The sequence below is a fragment of the Rhineura floridana genome, chromosome 6 (genome assembly GCF_030035675.1).
Source record: "Rhineura floridana isolate rRhiFlo1 chromosome 6, rRhiFlo1.hap2, whole genome shotgun sequence".
Taxonomy (NCBI): domain Eukaryota; kingdom Metazoa; phylum Chordata; class Lepidosauria; order Squamata; family Rhineuridae; genus Rhineura; species Rhineura floridana.
The window spans coordinates 54,184,772-54,205,975 of record NC_084485.1 but is presented as its reverse complement, the minus strand read 5'-3'; the positions used below and the strand labels follow the sequence as shown (position 1 = coordinate 54,205,975).

The window sequence follows — 21,204 nt, the reverse complement described above, 5'->3', positions numbered from 1 at the left end:
TATCCGTTTTGATCTTTGTAATTCCAGATTTAAGCCAGCTTTTTGTCATAAAAAAAATAAAACAGGTTCTTTGAATTGCTCTCTTCTTCCTTAACTTTATATAAAGCGAAAAAAGTGTGACTCACCCAAGTTTCTGAGTTGCTGATTCGTAAACAAGTCTCTTTTACGATAGTAATTTAAGTCAATTGATAAGATTTAGACAGAGGGAGGCTAGCTCATTAAAAACGTTTTTAAAAGAGAAAGAAACAACGTCTCGCTTACTTTCAGCACAGCTTGTTAGAAATCCAGACTCCGTCTTCCGCAGCTAGATATGCCTTCTTATCTCAGGGGGATTCCTGATCAAATCTAGCAATCTACAGCTCAACGAAGTTCCGTGGATAATCTCTTCGGTTCCCCTTTTATCTTGGAGAACATTTACGCCAGTCAAAAATTCCTCTTGACTGGCTTTTAACTGAAATAAGCTTCCTCTGAGATAGAGCTCACTCAGAGACAACTACCAGCCAGCACTCCTTCCGGGAAGTCGCTTCTCACATGTTCCTATTGTGTAGGTAGTACAACTCCAGACTCTCATTTTGCATCTGTGCGCATCAGCCTCTGGGCTTCCATTTGGCTTTGACCCAGTGGCGTCATTAGTCACAGCGCTACTTGTACTTGTCCGTTTTTCTTCCCCAGTAGCTTGGTGAGTGCCTTCTGACCTGGTCTCAACTTCCAGCAGTATCTTGTGTTGCATTTTGGATACTTTGTTCATAGGGTTTTCATGGTAAGAGGTATTCAGAGGTGGTTTACCATTGCCTTCCTCTGAGTTTGAATGCATCTTAGCTGGTGTTTCAGCTTTGACCATTCTGCCTTGGGTGCTCCTGCTAGGAGTCTAGCCTCTTGGTCTCTCAAACTCTCTCACCATGTTAAGGTGTGCCTCCTAGAGGAGAATTATTAAGGTATGTTTATGATATATGATCCTGATAAAATATCTTTCAAGTTGTCTGTAAACATATACCGTATATTCCAGCATATAAGACGACTGGGCGTATAAGACGACCCCCAACTTTTCCAGTTAAAATATAGAGTTTGGGATATACTTGCCGTATAAGACTACCCCTGCTTATGACATGCCATTCTTGCCTTTGTATCGAACAAGTTTGTTATTCCAGATAGCGTAGCTAAGTTTCTTGTTTTTTGTTTGTGTATTCGTTTCCCAGAGTGTGAAGGTTTTGTTATCTGTCTATCCTACGTTTCTTCCTTCCCTCTGTCTTGTGTTTGACATTGTTTGTCTCGTTGTTCCTGGGGAATCCCTCCCTTCCCTGATCCTTTCCCCCAGAACTTTAGCCTACGGCTCCCAGAGATACCGCGGCTGCGGTTCTCTCTCTCTAAGGCGGCTGCCTTAGTCTCCTTTTGTTAAGGGAGCTTACGGCTTTCCTTCTCGCCCAGCGGCACTCCTCTGCCCTCGTTTAGCCTCGCAGGAGCTGCTGCTCTCTGCTGATCCTAACGGCGATTCCGGGAGACCGCGGCTGTGACTCTCCCTCGCTCAGCAGGCGGCCGCAAGTCTAATCGAGAGCTTCTGATCGCAGCTCTCTGCCTCGCGTCGCCTCGCTGTCTCCCTTTTATCGCCGCCTATTTTGGCGGCCCCAGAGCCTGCGGCTGTGGCTCTTTCCCTTGCTCTGCCTCCCCCTCCGGCTTTCTCCGCGGCAGTTAATTACGCCACGACGACCATTGAAGCCTGCGGCTGCGGCTCCATTTAAATTTATAGTCCAGCAATGCCCACTCTTGCGAAATAACTACTGTATATTCCGGCGTATAAGACGACTGGGCGTATAAGACAACCCCCAACTTTTGAGAAGATTTTCCTGGGTTAAAAAGTCATCTTATACGCCAGAATATACGGTACGTTTTATTTGCTTTTTTTTAACTTAACGTGGTATTACTATTGATTTTAGCATAATGCATTTATAGGGTTTATATCTATATAATATATAGATATATATATGCATTTCTAGGTACTGTGTTTATGTGCACACATTACAAAATATTATTTCTGTAATATTTGATTTTTCTAGGATTTTAGCAAGGGAACTGAAGATGATTGTAACTTGCCTTTTGGAGTGAAAAGTATGTCAAAACATACAGAAGTCATAGGTAAGAATAAAACAACAATGAAAAAAAAGAATGGATTTTGTAATTTGAAGTAATCACTAGATATCATAGAATAGTAGAGTTGGAAAGGGCCTATAAGGCCATCAAGTCCTGTTGGAAGCTGTGTGCTGGTGCAAGAGTCACAAGGAAGGCAATAAGAACGGACAGCAGTTTAGGTGCAGAGAATACTTTACTTGTTTCTTCGGCAAACAGGTAACACGCAACAGGAGCTCACTCCAACAGCTTTTCCGCTCACAATAACTCCTAGCCATTCCTCCCACACCTTTCGCATTCTCCCCCTGCGGTTTTATAGACCTTGAGCTCATTTAGGAGATTAGTGGCTTCAGCTGCGTGATTGATGCAACATGAGCTCCGTTATCTCCCTGGCTCTGCCTGGGGTTTTCTTTAACCTTTTACTTCCCACTTTGTGAGGCAAACTGCTGGCTCTGTTACTGCCAACAAGTCCAACCCCCTGCTCAATGCAGGAATCCAAATCAAAGTATTTCCAACAGATGGCTGTCCAGCTGCCTCTTGAATGCTTCCAGTGTCGGAGAGCCCACTACCTCTCTAGGTAATTGGTTCCATTGTATGGTTCTAACAGTTAGGAAGTTTTTCCTTATATCTAGTTGAAATCTGGCTTCCTGCAGCTTGAGCCCATTATTCCGTGTCCCGCATTCTGGGACGATCGAGAAGAGATCCTGGCCCTCCTCTATGTGACAACCTTTCATGTACTTGAAGAGTGCTATCATATCTCCCCTCAGTCTTCTCTTCTCTAGGCTAAACATGCCCAGTTCTTTCAGTCTCTCCTAATAGGGCTTGGTTTCCAGTCCCCTGATCATCCTTGTTGCCCTCCTCTGAACCTGTTCCAGTTTGTCTGCATCCTTCTTGAAGTGTGGAGACCAGAACTGGACACAGTATTCAAGATGAGGCCTAATCAGTGCTGAATAGAGGGGAACTAGTACCTCACGCGATTTGGAAATGATACTTCTGTTAATGCAGCCTAATATAGCATTTGCCTTTTTTGCAGCCACATCATACTGTTGGCTCATATTCAGCTTGTGATCAATGACAATTCCAAGATCCTTTTCAAATGTCATATTGCTGAGACAAGTATCTCCCATCTTATAACTGTGCATTTGTTTTCTTTTTCCTAAGTGTAGAACTTTGGATTTCCTAAGTGTAGAACTTTACACTTATTGCTGTTAAATTTCATTCTGTTGCTTTCAGCCCAATGCTCCAGCCTATCAAGGTTCCTTTGAATTTTGTTTCTGTCTTCCACGGTATTAGCTATGCTCCCAATTTTGTATCATCTACAAATTTGATAAGCGTGCTATGTACCTCCTCATCCAAGTCGTTAATAAAAATGTTGAAGAGCATTGGGCCCAAGATTGAGCCCTGTGGTACCCCAGTCGTTACTTCCGCCCAGTTTGAGAAGGAACCATTGATAAGCACTCTTTGAGTATGATTCTGGAGCCAACTGTGGATCCACCTGATAGTTGTTCCATCCAGCCCACATTTAGCTAGCTTGCTAATCAGAATATCATGGGGCACTTTGTCAAAATCTTTGCTGAAATCGAGATATATTATGTCCATAGCATTCCCACAGTCTACAAGGGAGGTTACCCGATCAGAAAATGAGATAAGATTAGTTTGGCAGGATTTGTTCTTCATAAATCCATGTTGGCTCCTAGTAATCACTGCATTGTTTTCAAGGTGCTTACAGAGTGACTGCTTTATAATCTGCTCCAGAGTTTTTCCAGGGATTGATGTTAGGCTGACTGGTGTGTAGTTCCCTGGTTCCTCCTTCTTGTCCTTTTTGAAGATAGGGACAGCATTAGCTCTTCTCCAGTCATCCAGCACTTCGCCAGTCCTCCATGATTTCTCAAAGATAGACAGCAGTTCTGAGAGTTCTTCAGCCAGTTCCTTCAATACTCTAGGGTGCAGTTTATCAGGCCCTGGAGATTTGGAGCAAGTTTCTTCTGAGTTAATCTCTGAGGACTTCTACAGTATTTAAAGTTATGTTGCTTGAATTAAAATTGCACTCTGCTGTATATCCAGTTGATTGATTTTCTGTTCTAATTTTGATAAGTCAGAATCCAACATATTTATTCTATTTTCTGTTTGTAGCTATGTTATTTGGGAAAATATATGCATACTAGTAAGATTAACACATGGCAGCATGATAAGAGTTAATTCTTTATTCACTTGTATTTTTATTATAACGTTTAACTTCCTACTGATTTCAAAACCTTTGTGTTTTTAAAAAAATATGCATATTAAAATAATCAAATATTAAATATAATATTTTTCAGAACCAGTTTCACCGAAAGTAAAACTTGTCTCTAAGATAGATCAGGAGGTGAGTTAAATATACATTCTGTATAGCGTACAGTAAAAATCTGTTTTTAGAATTATTTGAATGTGCTTGGATTACACTAGTTTCACTCTAATTTTTCATTTCCACTTCTTTCACGGAGCTGACAGAGTGTTTTTCCCCAGGTAACATGCCATCACATGGGATATAGCACCTCCTATTATACCTCCTAGTCAAGACCTGAGGTGCTCCTTCCGGTTTCAGTCCAGTTCATTCTTGCCTGTGTCTGAGGCTGTTCTCTTTATCCTTTTCTTTACTCTAGTGAGTTTTGGTCTGCATGCTTAGGATTGTGTGTTGGGAGTGTGTAGTGTGAGGAATGTTGAGAGAGTGTTTTGTTTTTGTTTTGTGTAGGCAATTTTTTCTTTCCATTGGGCTCTGCTGAAGCCCTGACAGTTTCCCAGCTCCAGCAGTGAACCCCCAGCTGTCTCCACTTCCTTCGTGGGGCTCGCGGCTGTAGCCCCACAGATCTCCCTGCTTTATCCCAGACCTGGCTTGCGGGGCTTGTAGCTGCAGCCCCGCGGGTCTCCTGGCTTGATCCCAGACCTGGCTCTCTTACCTTGCGGGACTCGCGGCTGCAGTCATGATGGTCCTTATTGACCTTTCCCTGGATCTCTCCCTGCAAAAGCTCTTGGCTGTGGCTCCAGCTGGTTGTGGGGCGGCGGCACTTGCTAGCACCTTTCCTTTCACTGCAGCTTGTGGCTGTGGTTCTGGCCGATCGCTGGGGGTGGTGGCGCTTACTCATGCCTCTTCCAATTTTGCCGAAGGGTGGTGGGCATCTCTGTTTTGCCTCCACCTTGCAGCTCCATTTCTGGCTGGGGTAGAGGCGATCCTCTTAAGATGCCCTGCTGGCTGGTGTTCCTCTTTCCCCTCGGAGTTTGAGGCTGCACCTCTGGGCTATTGGGCCTTTCCCACCCTTTTTTCCTGGCTGCCCTTTTTTCCTGGCCACCATTTTGCTAGTGCTTGCTCCCTTTCTTCCCGCCCACCATTTTGCTCACATTTTCCTGGCCTTTTTGTTTCCTCGTAAGTTTTGCTAGCTCCTTTCTGTTTCTTTTTTCCTTCAACTCTTGTTATCGTGTCCATCTTCTGCCCTCCCCTTACTTCAGACTGAAGGCAGGGAGGGTATAGGTTATATTTTAAAGAGAGAGAGAGAGAGAGAGAGAGAGAGAGAGAGAGAGAGAGAGAGAGAAGCACAACAACTGTCTTTGACCCACAATCAGGGCTGTACCGCACCCCTTCATTGTGTGCATGTGCCTGGGCCCCCAAATCTCCACACCCCTCTACCATGTGTGTCTCAACATTGGATTCACCTCACCCTTCTTCTAGTGCGTGTGTTGGGCTTCAAGTATTGCACCCCTCTACTGTGGGTGTGTATGCCATGGCAGGTCCAGCACCAATTGTGGGTTCTCTTGACCAGCCCTCTGATGCATAACAGCATTGCTTTTCTGCCACAACATCTCAATCCACTATGAAGTCTAAGGCACCAAAGTGGAAGGCCTCCAAGCACCATTCTAAGGCTGTTGCCAAAACCAATCACTCCTCTACTCAGCTGGCTGCCAGCCGGGCATGGTATCTGTCTCTTCCAAGCTTGCTGGAAGCGTCTCCTGCTATGGCCGCTATTGCTGTGGATGAGACTCATTTGGAGGTCTCTGTTACAGGTCAGGAGAGACTAGCAGCCCTATTTCACTCTCCAGCTGTGTCATCAGATGAGGACTTAGATGGTTTTCCAGTTCAGCCCTTCATTGCTCACTAGCCTCCTGTGCAGTATACTGCCAGTTTGCCAGTCACTGGTTTTGCCCTCTACTGCCAGTCAGTCCATCCCCGAGGCTAGGGCTCAGTCCCCTGCACTGCCATGTTGGGGCCCTCCTCAGCTCCCACTTGCCAATTTGATGCTGCTGTCACGTCACTACCTCAACAGGTATATCTAATGACTATGGATTCACAACTTGGCTCTCTGCCGACCACACAAGTACCTTTGCTTGGGTTGCAGTTGACTTCTGAATTTGTTTCTCAACTGAAAGATGCATTGCTGAGCTCCCTGTCGCAAGTTCAACTGCCGGTGCAGCCGCAGGTCCAGTCCTTTCCAAGTTCTCGGGTCCTGCCCAAAAGCGCAACTTCACACCAGAACCACTAGTCTTCACTGCCATTCAGATGAAGGTCAAGCGGTGTCTCCGAACCCCTTTGATGTTGCCAGAGGCAAAGCTATAGGCAATGTGGCAGATCCAGTGGACCCCTCCATTCCACCTGAGGCTGAGGGGGATGGTTGGAGTGGTGAATCAGAGATGGAGGAGGATGCCTCTCACCATCTTTTTGACTCAGGCAATTTTTTACCACTCTTTCACAGGACGCTGGAAACCTTGGGCCTCCAATCTGCTCTGTCTGAACCTATGCCTCCTCTAGTTAAGGGTGCCAAGGTTCTGAAAACTCCAAAGTCTGTGGTACATTATTCCTGTTCTGGACTCCCTCAATAGATTGGCAAAGGAGGAATGAGCTTGCCCTCTGCATGCCAGATGGGATTCAGCCTTGGTTAATAAACATTATTCCTTGGCTACAGACTTTATGAATCGTCTGAAGATTCCGGCAGTGGACAAGCCAAGTTCATATTTGGTTACAAAGTTTCTTCTTTCAAAAGAAGGGGACTCCCAATTCAAGGATCTGTCTGAACGGAGACTGGATTTTGCACTTCGTAAGAACCATGATGGAACAGCCTATTCTATCTATGCTTCTTGCACAGCGTCCATATTCACTAGAGCTGCCATGTGTGGTTGGATGAGCTCCTGGATGACCCCAATCCCGATCCTGCCAAGATCAGGGCTCTGGTGAAGCTCCACAAGTTGGAAGCTTTAGTGGCCAATGCCACCCTGGATGCAACATATTTTGCGGCATGTGCTATGTCAGCAGGTATGGTATCATGGAGGACTCTCTGGCTCCAGCCGATACTATGGCCTGAGTCAACTTCTCTACAGCTCCTTACACAGGTACAATGCTATTTGAAGAAGAGGCTCTCACATCTCACGTATATTGGTGGATCCTAAGGATAAGTGGAAGCCGATCTTAGCCACAAATAAAAAAGAGGACTGGAGGCTGTCTAGAAGATTTGCCCCATACTGTTCCTTTCAGCCATTTTGAGGAACATGGCTTGGGGGGAGGGGCCACGATTTTCAATTCTCCGAAGGCTCTTGGTCCAAGCAGCCCTTCCAGGGTTGTTCTCAATACCAGGACAGGACAGGTCCCTCTTCCTCTTTTTCTGGAAGGGGGGGTCATCAACAGAGGCAATACTGACACCATTCCTGTCAGAGGCAGATTACTCCACTTTGCAGAAGATTGGCAGTGCATAACTATGGATTCTTGGATAAGAGACCTCATATCTTACGGCTACCAATAGAGGTTTGGCTACTATCCCCAGACAGGTTTCTCTCCTACCCTCCATCGTATTCTTTGGGGAGATGGATGGTAATGGAGGAAGCCATATGGCATCATCAGGACATAGTGGCCATAGAACCAGTGTCGCTAACTGAACATAATTAATTAATCAATCAATCAATTATTTAATTTATATCCCACCCTTCCTCCCAGCAAGGGGGTCTACTCCATTCTGTTTGCAGTCCCCAAGACAGATCTTTCACTGGGGGCTGTTCTAGATCTCAAGTTTGTGAGATATCGTTGCTTCAAAATGGAGTCCCTAGCCTTGATCATAGAGGCCATTAAGAAGGGGGACTTGCTGGCATCCATCAGTCTTAAGGAGGCGTATCTCCATGTTCCAATCTGCCCTGCCTAGAGATTCTTTCTGAGGTTTGCGTTTGGCCAGCACCATTGCCAATACTGGGCCCTGCTGTTCAGTCTCTCATCGGCTCCGAGAGTGTTCACAAAGGTGATGGTCACCCTGGTTGCCCACCTCCAGGGTATCCACATTTATCCATATCTGAATGACCTACTGGTCTGGGCCGAATCCATGGATCAGGCTTTAATGCATGTTCGTCACACTCTTGCAGCCCTGAAGGACCATGGGCTTTTAGTCAACCTACTGAATGACTTCAGCACCTAGGAACCATTCTGGTCTTCCTATCACCAGAGCGGATCTCAGCGATCAAAGACATGGCATGGCTCCTGATGCACTGCTTGGTGGTCGATGCTATGTTACTGGCGAAAGCCCTGGGCATGTTCGTATCAACTATTCATATTGCTCCTTGGGCTCAACCTCATAGTCGTCCACTCCAATGGGCCTTATTGCCTCTTTAGTTGGATATTGCCAATTCCAAGCGCCGGGAGCTTCGTCTTTCCTCCTCACTGTGGTCTTCCTTGTGGTGGTGGTCTTCAACTCAGAATCTTCAGAAGGGCTCTCCATTCAGAGAGCCAGACAGGACTGTAATTACAAAGGATGCCAGTTTGATTGGCTGGGGCCCCCATGGCAACTCCCATTTCACGCAAGGTACCTGGTCCGCATCATAGAAAGGGTCACAGCATAAACTGGCTGGAGTTGAGGGTGGTTCATCTGGCCCTTTGTCGCTTCCAGTCAATGCTTTATCTGACCCATGTCCTGATCCGAACAGACAACACCTGTGTGAAATCACATTTGAACTGGCAAGGGGGCACCATGTCTCAGACCCTTCAGACGGAGGCCACTCATATTTAATTGGGCTGAGACACACCTGCTGTCCTTGAGGGCAGAACACCTCAGCAGGGTTCTGAATGTCACTGCAAACTGGCTCAGCAGGCAGCAAGTGATTCTGAGGGAGTGGAGGCTACATCTGGCAGTGTTTCTCCTTCTCCAACACCACTTTGGCACTCTGACTGTGGATCTGTTTGCTTTGAGCCACAACTCAGCTTCCCTGTTTTTTCTCAAGGTATCTAGAGGCAAAGGCTGAGTCCGTGGGTATTCTTCTGACTCCTTGGCCAGACGGTCTCCTATACATGTCCCTGTGATGCCCTTCCCTGGCTCTCCCTGTCAGGTTCCTATCTGCTTGTGGCTACTACCTTTCACTAGGCACCACCAGGGACTCCACCAGTCCGGATTGTCCTTTTTTATGGTTTCTCTCTCCGCTCTAGCACAGATCTCACTAGATCCCCCTGCTAGGCAGCACCACCAGTCATGTCCTATAACCAATGTTCCCAGAGACTTTGCCTGAGCCTCTCTCTGTCTGGTTACTTTTGTGACTCCGTGCTTAGGCTGTTCCCAACCTCCTTGTATCAATGCAGATAACTCATAACTCGGGGTTGCTCTGGATACTTGTAATGTTATTATTCTCCTCTTCACTGCTGCCACCATTTGTTACTGTTGCCCTTCAGCCTTGGTAATTACCTTACCCTCCCTTCTGGTCTGTGAAACCCCAGCCAAGGATCAGGCCTTCGGTAAACCAAAATAGTATTTATTAAATAACAGAAATAACAAGATTACTTTTCTAATGGTACTTAAGCATATGGTTTCTTAAGCATATGGTTTCATCTATTCCTGTGATACTTGACTTATCATTAACTAGAACTCCCACTCCCTCTTTCTCCACACTCTCCTGACATCCACCACCTAACACCCACCTCCAAACACCACCAAAACAACCCACCTCCAAACACCACCAAAACAACCCACCTCCAAACACCACCAAAACAACCCACCCAGATTCAACTGTCATTCTTCCATTTATACTCTCAGCCATTCAAACGTTCAGCCAATCATCCAGCATTCTACTGCTCATCTACTCCCCCCTCCTCTTTCATTCCACTTACCATGTATCTTCTATACAAACAGCACTTACCATATTTACATTAATACAGGAACATCACAGTCCCCCCCCCATTCCCCTGCTAGGCAGAACACTGAGGAAGCTTCAGTGCTAACGTGCTCAGTTGGTTCTACTAGCCCCATATTGGCCGTGCTGCCTGTGGTTCTCATCTTCTCTCCCTATCAGTCACAGATCCTTGGAGGCTGCCAATGAGGCCGGATCTTCTGTTACAGGGACTGATCTGGCATCTGGATCCTGACTGGCTGATGGTTTGGCGTTTGAGCAGACACAGCTGATTCACTCAGGTGTATCACAGGAAATTATTGATACCATTATGGCCTCTAGGTGGCTGTTGACTAATCAAATTTACCAGAGTATGTGGTCTGCATTTTTCAGCTGGTGTGGCTCCCGTGGCCTCCAACACTCCAAAGCCACTGTCCAATAGGTCTTACAGTTTCTTCAGAAAGGTTCGAAGATAGGACTGAAGCCCAACAGTTTGTGTCACCAAGCATCTACTATTTCTTCAATTTTATCTGTCAGTTCATCGAGTAACACCATGGGCTCTCACCCGCTGGTTAAATGTCTTTTGGAGGGAGCTCCACCTTGGAGCTTACAGAAGGTGCTGTGAGCACTGCAGCGACCGCCATTTGAGCCCCTCAGGACTGTGCCTTTGCAAGTGCTTTCTTCCAAGGTCCTTTTTCTAGTGGCTGTCACTTCGGCTAGATGGGTGTCAGAGTTGGGAGCACTGTCATTGGCCCACCATCTCTGCGTATTTCATAAGGACTCAGTCATTTTACATCCTGATCCATCGTTCCGACCCAAAGTAAGCTCTGTGTTTCACCGTAACCAAGACATAGTACTTCCATCTTTTTGTCCTAATCCCGTTCATCCGCTCAAAAAAGCCTGACATTCTCTAGATCTCTGTAGTGTTTGGTGTGGTGTCTAAGTGTCTGAGCCCTCAAGGTCTACCTTTTCTGTATTCAGGACATATGGCTAACTGTATTTGTTTGTATTCTTTCATCCAAGAACCCTGGGGGGGAAAGTGGCAAAATCCACGTTATCTTGTTGGTTGCACGTTGCACACCTGCATTGCCCCAGCCTATGAGTCTCTCAAACTTGCAGCGCCTCGCAATATCTCAGCACATTCTACTAGGTCTGCAGCCACCATGGCTGTATTTGCAACGAATGCACCTCTTGCAGATGTTTGCAGAGTGGTGGTATGGTCTACCCCAGACTCATTCATCAGGCACTATGAGATAGATCGCTGTTCCTCTGCTGACGCTTCTTTTGGGAGGCATGGGCTGCAACAAGTTGTTTCTCATGTTTAGACAGTGGGTAGCCCATCCCTACTAGGACTGCTTTGGTACATCCCACATGATGGTATGCTACCTGGGGAAAACTTACCGTTGGTCTTACGTGAAAGGTGGTTTTCCCAGGTATCATGCCATCATGGCTCTCCCTGAGGGAGGCTGCCTGGGTGTATGTATCACTTTTTCATACACGCATTCAGTGGTAAGGTTCCTTCAGTTCGAGTAGGTTTGTTGTTATGTGCCTTCAAGTCGATTATGACTTATGGCGACCCTATGAATCGGTGACCTTCAGTAGCATCTGTCATGAACCACCCTGTTCAGACTTTGTAAGTTCAGGTCTGTGGCTTCCTTTATGAAATCAATCCATCTCTTGTTTGGCCTTCCTCTTTTTCTACTCCCTTCTGTTTTTCCCAGCATTATTGTCTTTTCTAGTGAATCATGTCTTCTCATTATGTGTCTAAACTATGATAACCTCAGTTTCATCATTTGAGCTTCTAGTGACAGTTCTGGTTTAACACCCAATTATTTGTCTTTTTTGTGGTCCGTGGTATGTGCAAAGCTCTCCTCCAACACATTTCACATGAGTTGATTTTTCTCTTATCTGCTTTTTTCACTGTCCAACTTTCACATCCATCCATACAGACTGGGAATACCATGGTCTGAATGATCCTGACTTTGGTGTTCAGTGACACATCTTTGCATTTGAGGACCTTTTCTAGTTCTCTCATAGCTGCCCTCCCCAGTCCTAGCCTTCCTCTGATTTCTTGACTATTGTCTCCATTTTGTTTACTGACTGTGCCGAGGTATTGATAATCCTTGACAAGTTCAATGTCCTCGTTGTCAACTTTAAAGTTACATAAATAATTTCTTTAGACTTTTTGACGTTCAGCTGTAGTCCTGCTTTTGTAGTTTCCTCTTTCATCAACATTTGTTTCAAATCATTACTGGTTTCTGCTAGTAGTATGGTATCGTCAGCATATCTTAAATTATTGATATTTCTCCCTCCAATTTTCACACCTCCTTCATCTTGGTCCAATCCCGCTTTCCGTATGATATGTTCTGCGTATAGATTAAACAAATAGGGTGATAAAATACAGCTGTGTCTCACACCCTTTCTGATGGGGAAGCGATCGGTTTCTCCATATTCTGTCCTTACAAGTAGCCTCTTGTCCAGAGTATAGGTTGCACATCCGGAAAATCAGATGCTGTGGCACCCCCATTTCTTTTAAAGCATTCCATCGTTTTTCATGATCTACACAGTCAAAGGCTTTGCTGTAATCTATAAAGATGTTGACCATTGAACCACACTGTCACTGAGTGTTTTTCCATCAAGTCTGAAAGTGTGGAAATCTGTAGCTAAGAGAAGTTATGTCTTTGCCCAGTCTGGGAATGGATAGCCAAGGCCGTTGTCATGGCAGCATCAAGATAGACTGGGAGAGTTCTAGCAGCTATCTGTGTTGAGCTGAGTCTTCTGTGTAATGTCTTTGAACTGAGAACTTCTCTCCTAGAGGGGGGGATCTTAAAGCCTTAAGCCATAATGTCTTAATAAAAGACTCTTAACCTGATCTAATGCATCTGAGAAGTTTCTTGAGCAACTTAACTCCAATGTAACATATGCTGTTTCACGCAACAACGCACACATGTCAACAAAAGCACAGGGTGATTTTCTTCTGAAATTCCTTGGTCTGCTCCATTATTCAACGTATGTTTGCAAAATGATCTCTGGTGCCTCTTCCCTTTCTAAATCCAGCTTGGATATCTGGCATTTCTCACTCGATATATGGTAATAGCCTTTGTTGTAGAATGTTGAGCATTATTTTACTTGCATGGGATATTAAGGCAATAGTTCGATAATTACTGCATTCCCTGGGATCCCCTTTCTTTGGAATTGGGAGGTATATTGAACGCTTCCAGTCTATGGGCCATTGTTTAGTTTTCCATATTAGTTGACAAATTTTTGTCAAAGTTTGGACAGATTCCATCTCAGTAACTTGTAGCAACTCTATAGTATGCTATCTGTTCCTGGTGATTTGTTTCTTCCAAGTATTTTAAGAGCAACTTTCACCTCACATTCTAAAATTTCTGCTCTTCATTATACCGTTCCTCCATGAATGAATCTGTCATCTTTGCATCTCTTTTATAGAGTTCTTCAGTGTATTGCTTCCAACTTCCTTTTATTTAATCTTGGTCAGTCACAGTGTTCCCCTGCTGATTTTTCAACATCCCTACTCTTGGTTTAAATTTCCCTTTCATTTCTCTAATATTTTGGAATAGGGCTCTTGTTCTTCCCCTTTTGTTGTCCTCTTCTATTTCTATACAATAACTTTGTTGCTTTGTTGTTCTTTAGCTTTACTCTAATTTTCAATATGACCAGTTCATGATCTGTACTGCAGTCTGCTCCTGATCTTGTGTTAGCAGAAAGTTTGGAACTTCTCCATCTTCTGCTACCCAATTATATAACCAATTTGATTCCTATATTGACCATTTGGTGATGTCCACGTGTTCAGTCGTCTTTCGGTTCCTCAAGAAATGTGTTTGCAAGAAATAAATTATTGGCTTCACAGAATTCAGTAAGTCTCCTGCTTCATTTCTGTCTCCTAAGCCCCCTTTCCCCACAATTCCTAGTTCTTCTCTGTTCCCTGCTTTTTCATTCCAGTCCCCCATGATTATCAGCACTTCTTGTTTTGGTGTGTGATCAATTTCTTCCTGTACTTCTGTGTAAAATCTCTCCAATTTCTCTTCTTCTGTGTTGCCGTTGGAGCATAGATTTGGATGATGGTTATGTTAATAGGCTTCCCGTTTAATCTCATTTATAACACTCGCTCAGACCTTGCATTGTAGCTGCTAATTGCTCTTGCTACATCTCTTCTCATTATTAAAGCAAACCCATTTCTTCTTAATTTGTCATTTCCTGCATAAAATATTTTGTAGTTTCCTGATGGAAAATGTCCCATTCCCATCCATTTTAATTCACTCTCCAAGTATTGTAATGTTGATGTGTTCCATTTCTTGCTTGACAATTTCTAACTTTCCCTGGTTTATGCTTCTCACATTCCATGTTCCTATTGTGTGCATCGTACAACTCCGACCTCTCGTTTCGTATCTGTGCACATCAGCCTCTGGGCTTCATTTTGGCTTTGACCCGGCTGCGTCATTAGTCACAGCGCTACTCGTACTTGTCCTTTGTTCTTCCCCAGTAGCTTGGTGAGTGCCTTCTGACCTGGGGGTCTCATCTTCCAGCAGTATCTTGTGTTGCATTTTGAATACTCTGTTCATAGGATTTTCATAGTAAGAGATATTCAGAGGTGGTTTACCATTGCTTCCTCTGAGTTTGGATGCATTTTAGTCTGGTGTCTCAGCTTTGACCATTCTGCCTTGGGTGCTCCTGCTAGGAGTCTAGCCTTTTGGCATTGCTCTCAGCTTCTTCGACACTCTCAAACTCCCTCACCACGTTAAGGTGTGCCTCCTAGAGGGGGTAAGTTTATAATGTTTTAATGAGTCAAGATCTTTGTGTATGTGTTGTGGCTGTTGCTGCTTCTTTGTTTCTGCAGTTGCTCTTTTCCTTGCTGTTCTGCCTGTATGCAACTGCTGTCAAAATGTCTCACTTCAGCCTCATCTCAAATGAACTGGAGTGGGATGTGAAGGAGCAGCTCAGATCTTGACAAAGAAGGCCCAATTCTCTGCCTCCATTGCATCCTGAAGTAGCCGTCGGGTGGAGCTTTTCCATATTGTCAGGGGTCTGTTGACATCACCTCCAGGAAATGGAGTCTTAGACCCTTTGGAGGCCCACTGTAAATAGTTTGCAAGGCACTTTGAGGGTATAGTTGTTCACCTCCGTAGCAGTCTTGATGCCCCATCCACATCTACTGTAGTCCCCAATGAGGTGTCCAGTGCAACATCTGCTGTAACTTCTTGGGAATGGTTTCAGTTGATGTGCCTGATGACGTAGTCAAGGTGCTTACGATGATGCGGCCAGCAACTTGTCCTCTCGACCCTTGCCCTTCTTCACTTATTAAAGCGTGCCGAGGGGGTTTGACTGAGTAGCTCCAGTATGTGGTCATCGCATCATTTCAGGATTGAGTGGTTCCAGCTGCCCTCAAAGAGGCAGTGGTTTGACTGCTTCTGAAAAAGCCCACCCTGGACTCATTGGTGTGTGATATTTACCAACCGGTCGCAAATACCCCCTTCTTAGGGAAGGTGATTGAGAGGGTTGTGGCGCAGCAATTGTAAGTACTCTTGGATGAAACAATTTATCTTGATTCGTTCCAGTCTGGGTCCAGGCCTGGTTATGGGACTGAATTGGTGTTACTCGTCCTGATATATAATAAAAATTTTATAGTAATAAAATTTTATTTCTTGGTCGCCTATCTGTCCGAATTAACGGACACTCTAGGTGACTCATAACAATAATTAAAATACAGTATAATCGAAACACAATCATCAATTTATCCAACATCAAAACATCAATTAAAACATCAAAATTACTACTCCACCCCCAAGTTCCTATAGGCCTGCCTGAATAGCCAGGTCTTTAAAGCTTGGCGAAAGTTTGACAGGGAGGAGGCATGTCGAAGGTCGTAAGGGAGAGAGTTCCAGAGGGTGGGGGCCACAATCGAGAATGCTCTCTCTCTGGTCCACACCAGCCTAGCTGTTTTGACTGGTGGGACCGAGAGGAGGTCCTGTGTGGCTGATCTTGTAAGGTGGCCTAATAGGTGATAGTGGTGGCAGTCCTTCAGATAAACTGGGCTGAAACCATATAGGGTTTTAAAGGTTAACACCAACACCTTGAATTGGGCCCGGTAAACCACTGGCAACCAGTGCAGGTCCATCAACACCGCGGTGATGTGATCCTGGTGACGGCTACGCTTAATCAAGCGTGCCGCTGCATTTTGCACCAGTTGCAGTTTCTGGACCGTTTTCAAGGGTAACCCCACATAGAGCGCATTACAGTAGTCCAAGCGAGAGGAGACCAGGGCATGTATCACTCGTGGGAGCAGATGCACAGGAAGGTAGGGTCGCAGCCTCTGTATCAGATGTAATTGATACCAAGCCGCCCGACTCACTGCCGAAACCTGAGCCTCCATGTACAGCTGGGAGTCAAGAATAACCCCCAGGCTGCGGACCTGGTCTTGCAGGGGTAATCTCACCCCATTAAGAACCAGATCGATATCTCCGACTTCCGGGAAGGGTGACTTCGCTTGTGCCTGCTTTTGGGACGGGCTCCCGCCTCAAAAGAAGCTTATTCAGATATAAATCAGTCAGAACATTTTTTTTTTTGACTGATGAAATTTCTCCCGGGCAGGGAGAAACGTAGAGATCAACCTCAAAAGCCTGTTTTTGTTGGGAGGACTGGATTTCATTAATTTATGAGATAAGGTCCAGCCAACAATGCCGGACGGACTTTCTAACAAGCTCTATCTGCTTAAGCGATATGTTTATCTTTTCTTTAAAGAGAGAACGGACTAACAGGCAAGCACCCTTCTTTCTATTATTTTTTTTACTTGGTTTAAATTGTTACAGCAAAAGGAGATTTGTCAGATTGATCGGCTTTGGACAACTTCTGGGTGAGATATAACTCTTTTCTGTTATTCACGTAATTAACAGCTTATCTCTGTTTCTGTCGCAAAAAGCTGTCCTGGAAGTGCATTCTAAAGATAATAAACAGAAGAGGGATTTCTATTCCTGGTTTCTATTCCGAGGAATATTATATTGTCTGGGACTATTCTCTTTTTGGTCTATTTTATTTTGACGAATCTGCTTCTTCACGACGCCACTAACTGTTTTGATGCTGGGAACTAAATTTGTTTTGCATTCTTGAACATAGAGAGATAAGGCAGGTTGCTCTGTTTATACTGTGATGTCATCAAGCCTGGAATATTAACCCAATTGTTGCTGAAATAAGAAGTGGTTCTTCTTTATTTTTATTTTGCTTTGTTTTCGTGGTTTTAAAAATGGCAATCAAGAAAGTGGCTGAGAATCTGGAAGTAACTATGTTTCAGAAAATAATGGATGAGATTGAGATAACGAAACAAACCCTGCGACAGGGTAGTAAGGAGCTGAAAATTGAACTGAGCAAAATGACGCAGGAGCTTAAAGAAATAGGGGATCCTGTGAGAGAGGAGAATGAGATCAGAGATGAGAAAAGAAAAAATAAAGGGAAGATACAAGCCCTGGAGATTGGAACAAATGTCAAATTGGAAAAAGATCTGGAGTTTATGGATTTTAGAAATAAAATCTACTGTTTGGAATTTAACGTTATCTCTGAAGAAATTAATGAAGATATTAGAGATAAAGTTATCAATGGCTTGGATAATCTTCTGGACTGGAATGATGTGATGGAGCTTGATATAGAGAAAATCTATGGAATTAACTGCAGCCATGTGACAATGGAAAAACTCTCAAGAGATGAGCCAGTGCATTTTGTAAAAAAGAAGAACACAGATATGACTTTACAACAGTATTTCAGCAACTTATTCAGAATGGATGGCAAGAAAATATTTGGGATAGAGGAAATTCCCATCAGACTCTTATTATATGACTATGGTTACAACAGCAAGATTATTATGGAATACTGATAATGGAAGATTGGACACTGAAATTACTGGACTTAACAGGACTATTGAAGATGGAAGATGGAACTAATAGGGATAATGGAATAATGGCTATTGAAATTATTGGACCTAACAGATTCTGATGAGATGGATTAATCGAAATGTTTATTTGGACTATGGTTATGATAATAAGATTATTATAATTATTAACGAGATGGATTAATTGACATGTTTATTTGGAGAAAAATTGATAGATATATTTCTTAAAGAATTGAAACCTCTCTTTGACTTTTTGTGGAAAGAATAAAGTAATGTTTATGAGATTTGATGATTAATTAAGATAACTACTGGAGGAAAGTGATTTTATAATATAATTTAAGAGACAGGATTGTTATATATTGTAGACCTATAACTGATTTGATATGTGACAAATGGGAAGTCAACATTTTATTTTTTTTGTTTAATCATTTTTGTTTTGTTTTGTTTTTTGTCTTTGAATGTTTTATGATTTTGTTTTCTATGTTTTATGAAAATTTGAATAAAAATTATTGTAAAAAAAAAAAAAAAAGAACCAGATCGATATCTCCTAACCTTCTCTTGTCACCCACGAGCAACACCTCGGTCTTGTCGGGATTTAGCTTCAGCCTGTTCTTGCCCATCCATCCACTTACGGACTCCAGGCACTTGGACATGGTCTCCACAGCCAATTCTGGTGAGGACTTAAATGAGAGATAGAGCTGAGTGTCATCCGCATATTGATGACACTGCAGCCCAAAGCTCCTGATGATGGCTCCCAGCGGCTTCATATAGATGTTTAATAGCATGGGGGAGAGGATAGAACCCTGTGGCACACCACAATTGAGAGGCCAAGGGTCTGAAACCTCATCCCCCAATGCCACCCGTTGGTACCTGCCTGAGAGATAGGAATGGAACCACCGTAGAACGGTGCCCCCCATTCCCAATCCCTCTAGGCGATTTAACAAGATACCGTGGTCGACGGTATCGAAAGCCGCTGAGAGATCCAGGCGGACGAGGAAGGTATATTCTCCCCTATCCAACGCCCTCCTCATATCATCCACCAGAGCGACCAAGGCTGTTTCAGTTCCATGTCCAGTCCTGAAGCCCGATTGGAATGGATCTAAATAATCTGCTTCCTCCAAGTGTGTCTGTAACTGTTTGGCCACCACTCGCTCTATCACCTTGCCCAAGAATGGTAAATTAGAGACTGGGCAAAAGTTGTTCAACTCTTGGGGATCCAAGGAGGACTTTTTCAGAATGGGTTTTATCACTGTCTCCTTAAGGGCTGATGGCATTGCACCCTCTTCCAAGGATGCATTTACCACTGCCTTGATCCCTTTGCCCAGTCTCTCTTTGCAGCTCATAATGAGCCACGAAGGGCAAGGATCAAGTAGACAGGTGGTAGGCTTCACAGTAGAGAGCACCTTGTCCACGTCCTCAGCGAGGAGAGGCTGAAACCAATCCCAAAGGACCGGAATGCAACTGGCCGACTCTGGCCTACTTCCTGCGTCCACGGCGTACGGAAGCATGTTCTTCAGGTGTTCGATTTTATCAGCAAAGTGTTTAGCTAATGTGTCACAGGAGGCTTTAGAATGCTCCATGGGTTCCTGAGCAACTGGACCGACCAGGCTTCGGACCACTTGGAACAACCTCCTGGGACAACACTCCGCCAACTTAATAGAGGCAGCAAAGAATTCCCTCTTTGTTGCCTTTGTTGCCACCTGGTAGGCCGCTATTGCTGCTCTAACCAGTGTCCGCTCGTCTTCGGTACGAGATTTCCGCCACCGGCGCTCTAGTCGTCTCACCTCCTGTCTCAGACCCCGCAACCATAGTGTATACCAGGGTGCTGTCTGAGTTCTATTCAGGGGGAGAGGATGTTTCGGCGCCACCCGGTCTACCGCCTAGTGATCTCCCTATTCCACTCCATTACCAGGGTTTCGACCGGATGTCCTTCAGTCAGCTCCAAATCCCCCAGCGCATTCAGGAATCCCTTTGGTTCCATCAGGCGTCTGGGGCGGACCATCCTAATAGGTCCTTGACCCTTGCGGAGGGTGTGCGGCATTGAGAAGTCTATATTCACCAGGTAGTGATCTGACCATGACACGGGGTTAGAAGAAACAGCCCCCATTTCCAGAGCACTCCCTTCCCCTCCCGAGACAAACACAAGGTCAATAACATGACCGGCTACATGGGTGGGCCCTGTATTACTAAGGTGCAGTTCCCAAGAAGTCATGGTTTCAATGAAATCCCGAGGGGCTCCCATGAGAGCGGCCTCAGCATGTATGTTGAAGTCCCCCAAAACCAATAGGTTGGGGGAGAGCAACCGCACAGCCGAGACCACCTCTAGCACCTCAGCCAGGGAGTCTACTGTGCAGCGGGGTGGGCGGTACACAAGTAAAATCCCTAAACTGCCCTTTGGGCCCAACCTCCAGTACATGCAATCAACAAACTTGGTCTCGTGGAGTGGGGGTCTGGTGAAAACCAAAGACTCCCGATAGATAACTGCCACTCCCCCTCCCCGCCTACCAATCCTCGGCTGCTGTGCGTATCGGAAACCAGCTGGACACATGGCCTCAAGTATGGGAGCTGAGGCCTCATCCAGCCAGGTCTCCGTAATACATACCAGGTCTGCGTTCTCATCCAAGATCGTATCATGGATGAGAGATGTCTTCTGTACCACAGACCTGGCGTTACACAGCAGCAGTCGAAGGTTGGATGGAGTCCTGCATCCCCCAGTTATCTTCTGGTCATGGACAGGCCCGGAACAAGGGATGGATATAAAGCATCTATCCCTTGTTCCACTAAATCGACGTGGCCTGCCACCTGCACTCCAGGATCTGCCGCCCAGCCTTTCAATGTGGTGGCTCCCCACTCCTCCCTCAGCAGCCCCCTCCGGTCTGCACATGCCTTCCCTCCCGTCTGCCAATCAGGCAGGCCACCCACCCCCAATACAATAAATTAAGTTGTCCGTATCTCTCCTACTCCCAAATGTGGAGATATTTCATCCACAGCCAAAGGCCCCTGTCCTCTTGCTCTCCTTCCTCTCGTTGTTTCCGATCTTTATCAGGAGAAGGACGGGGAGTGTGACCCCGTTACTTTTACTTGATCTC

The 21,204-nt window shown here is 45.1% G+C and overlaps 1 protein-coding gene across 1 annotated transcript in view; it reads left to right on the top strand.

The window, feature by feature from the left end:
- SYCP1 (synaptonemal complex protein 1) overlaps positions 1 to 21,204 on the top strand; it is a 105,795-nt gene that overhangs the window by 13,747 nt on the left and 70,844 nt on the right. The window contains exons 3-4 of the mRNA XM_061630603.1: positions 2,052 to 2,130; positions 4,440 to 4,486. Coding sequence (XP_061486587.1) covers positions 2,052 to 2,130; positions 4,440 to 4,486 — 126 coding nt within the window. The remainder of the gene's footprint in view (positions 1 to 2,051; positions 2,131 to 4,439; positions 4,487 to 21,204) is intronic.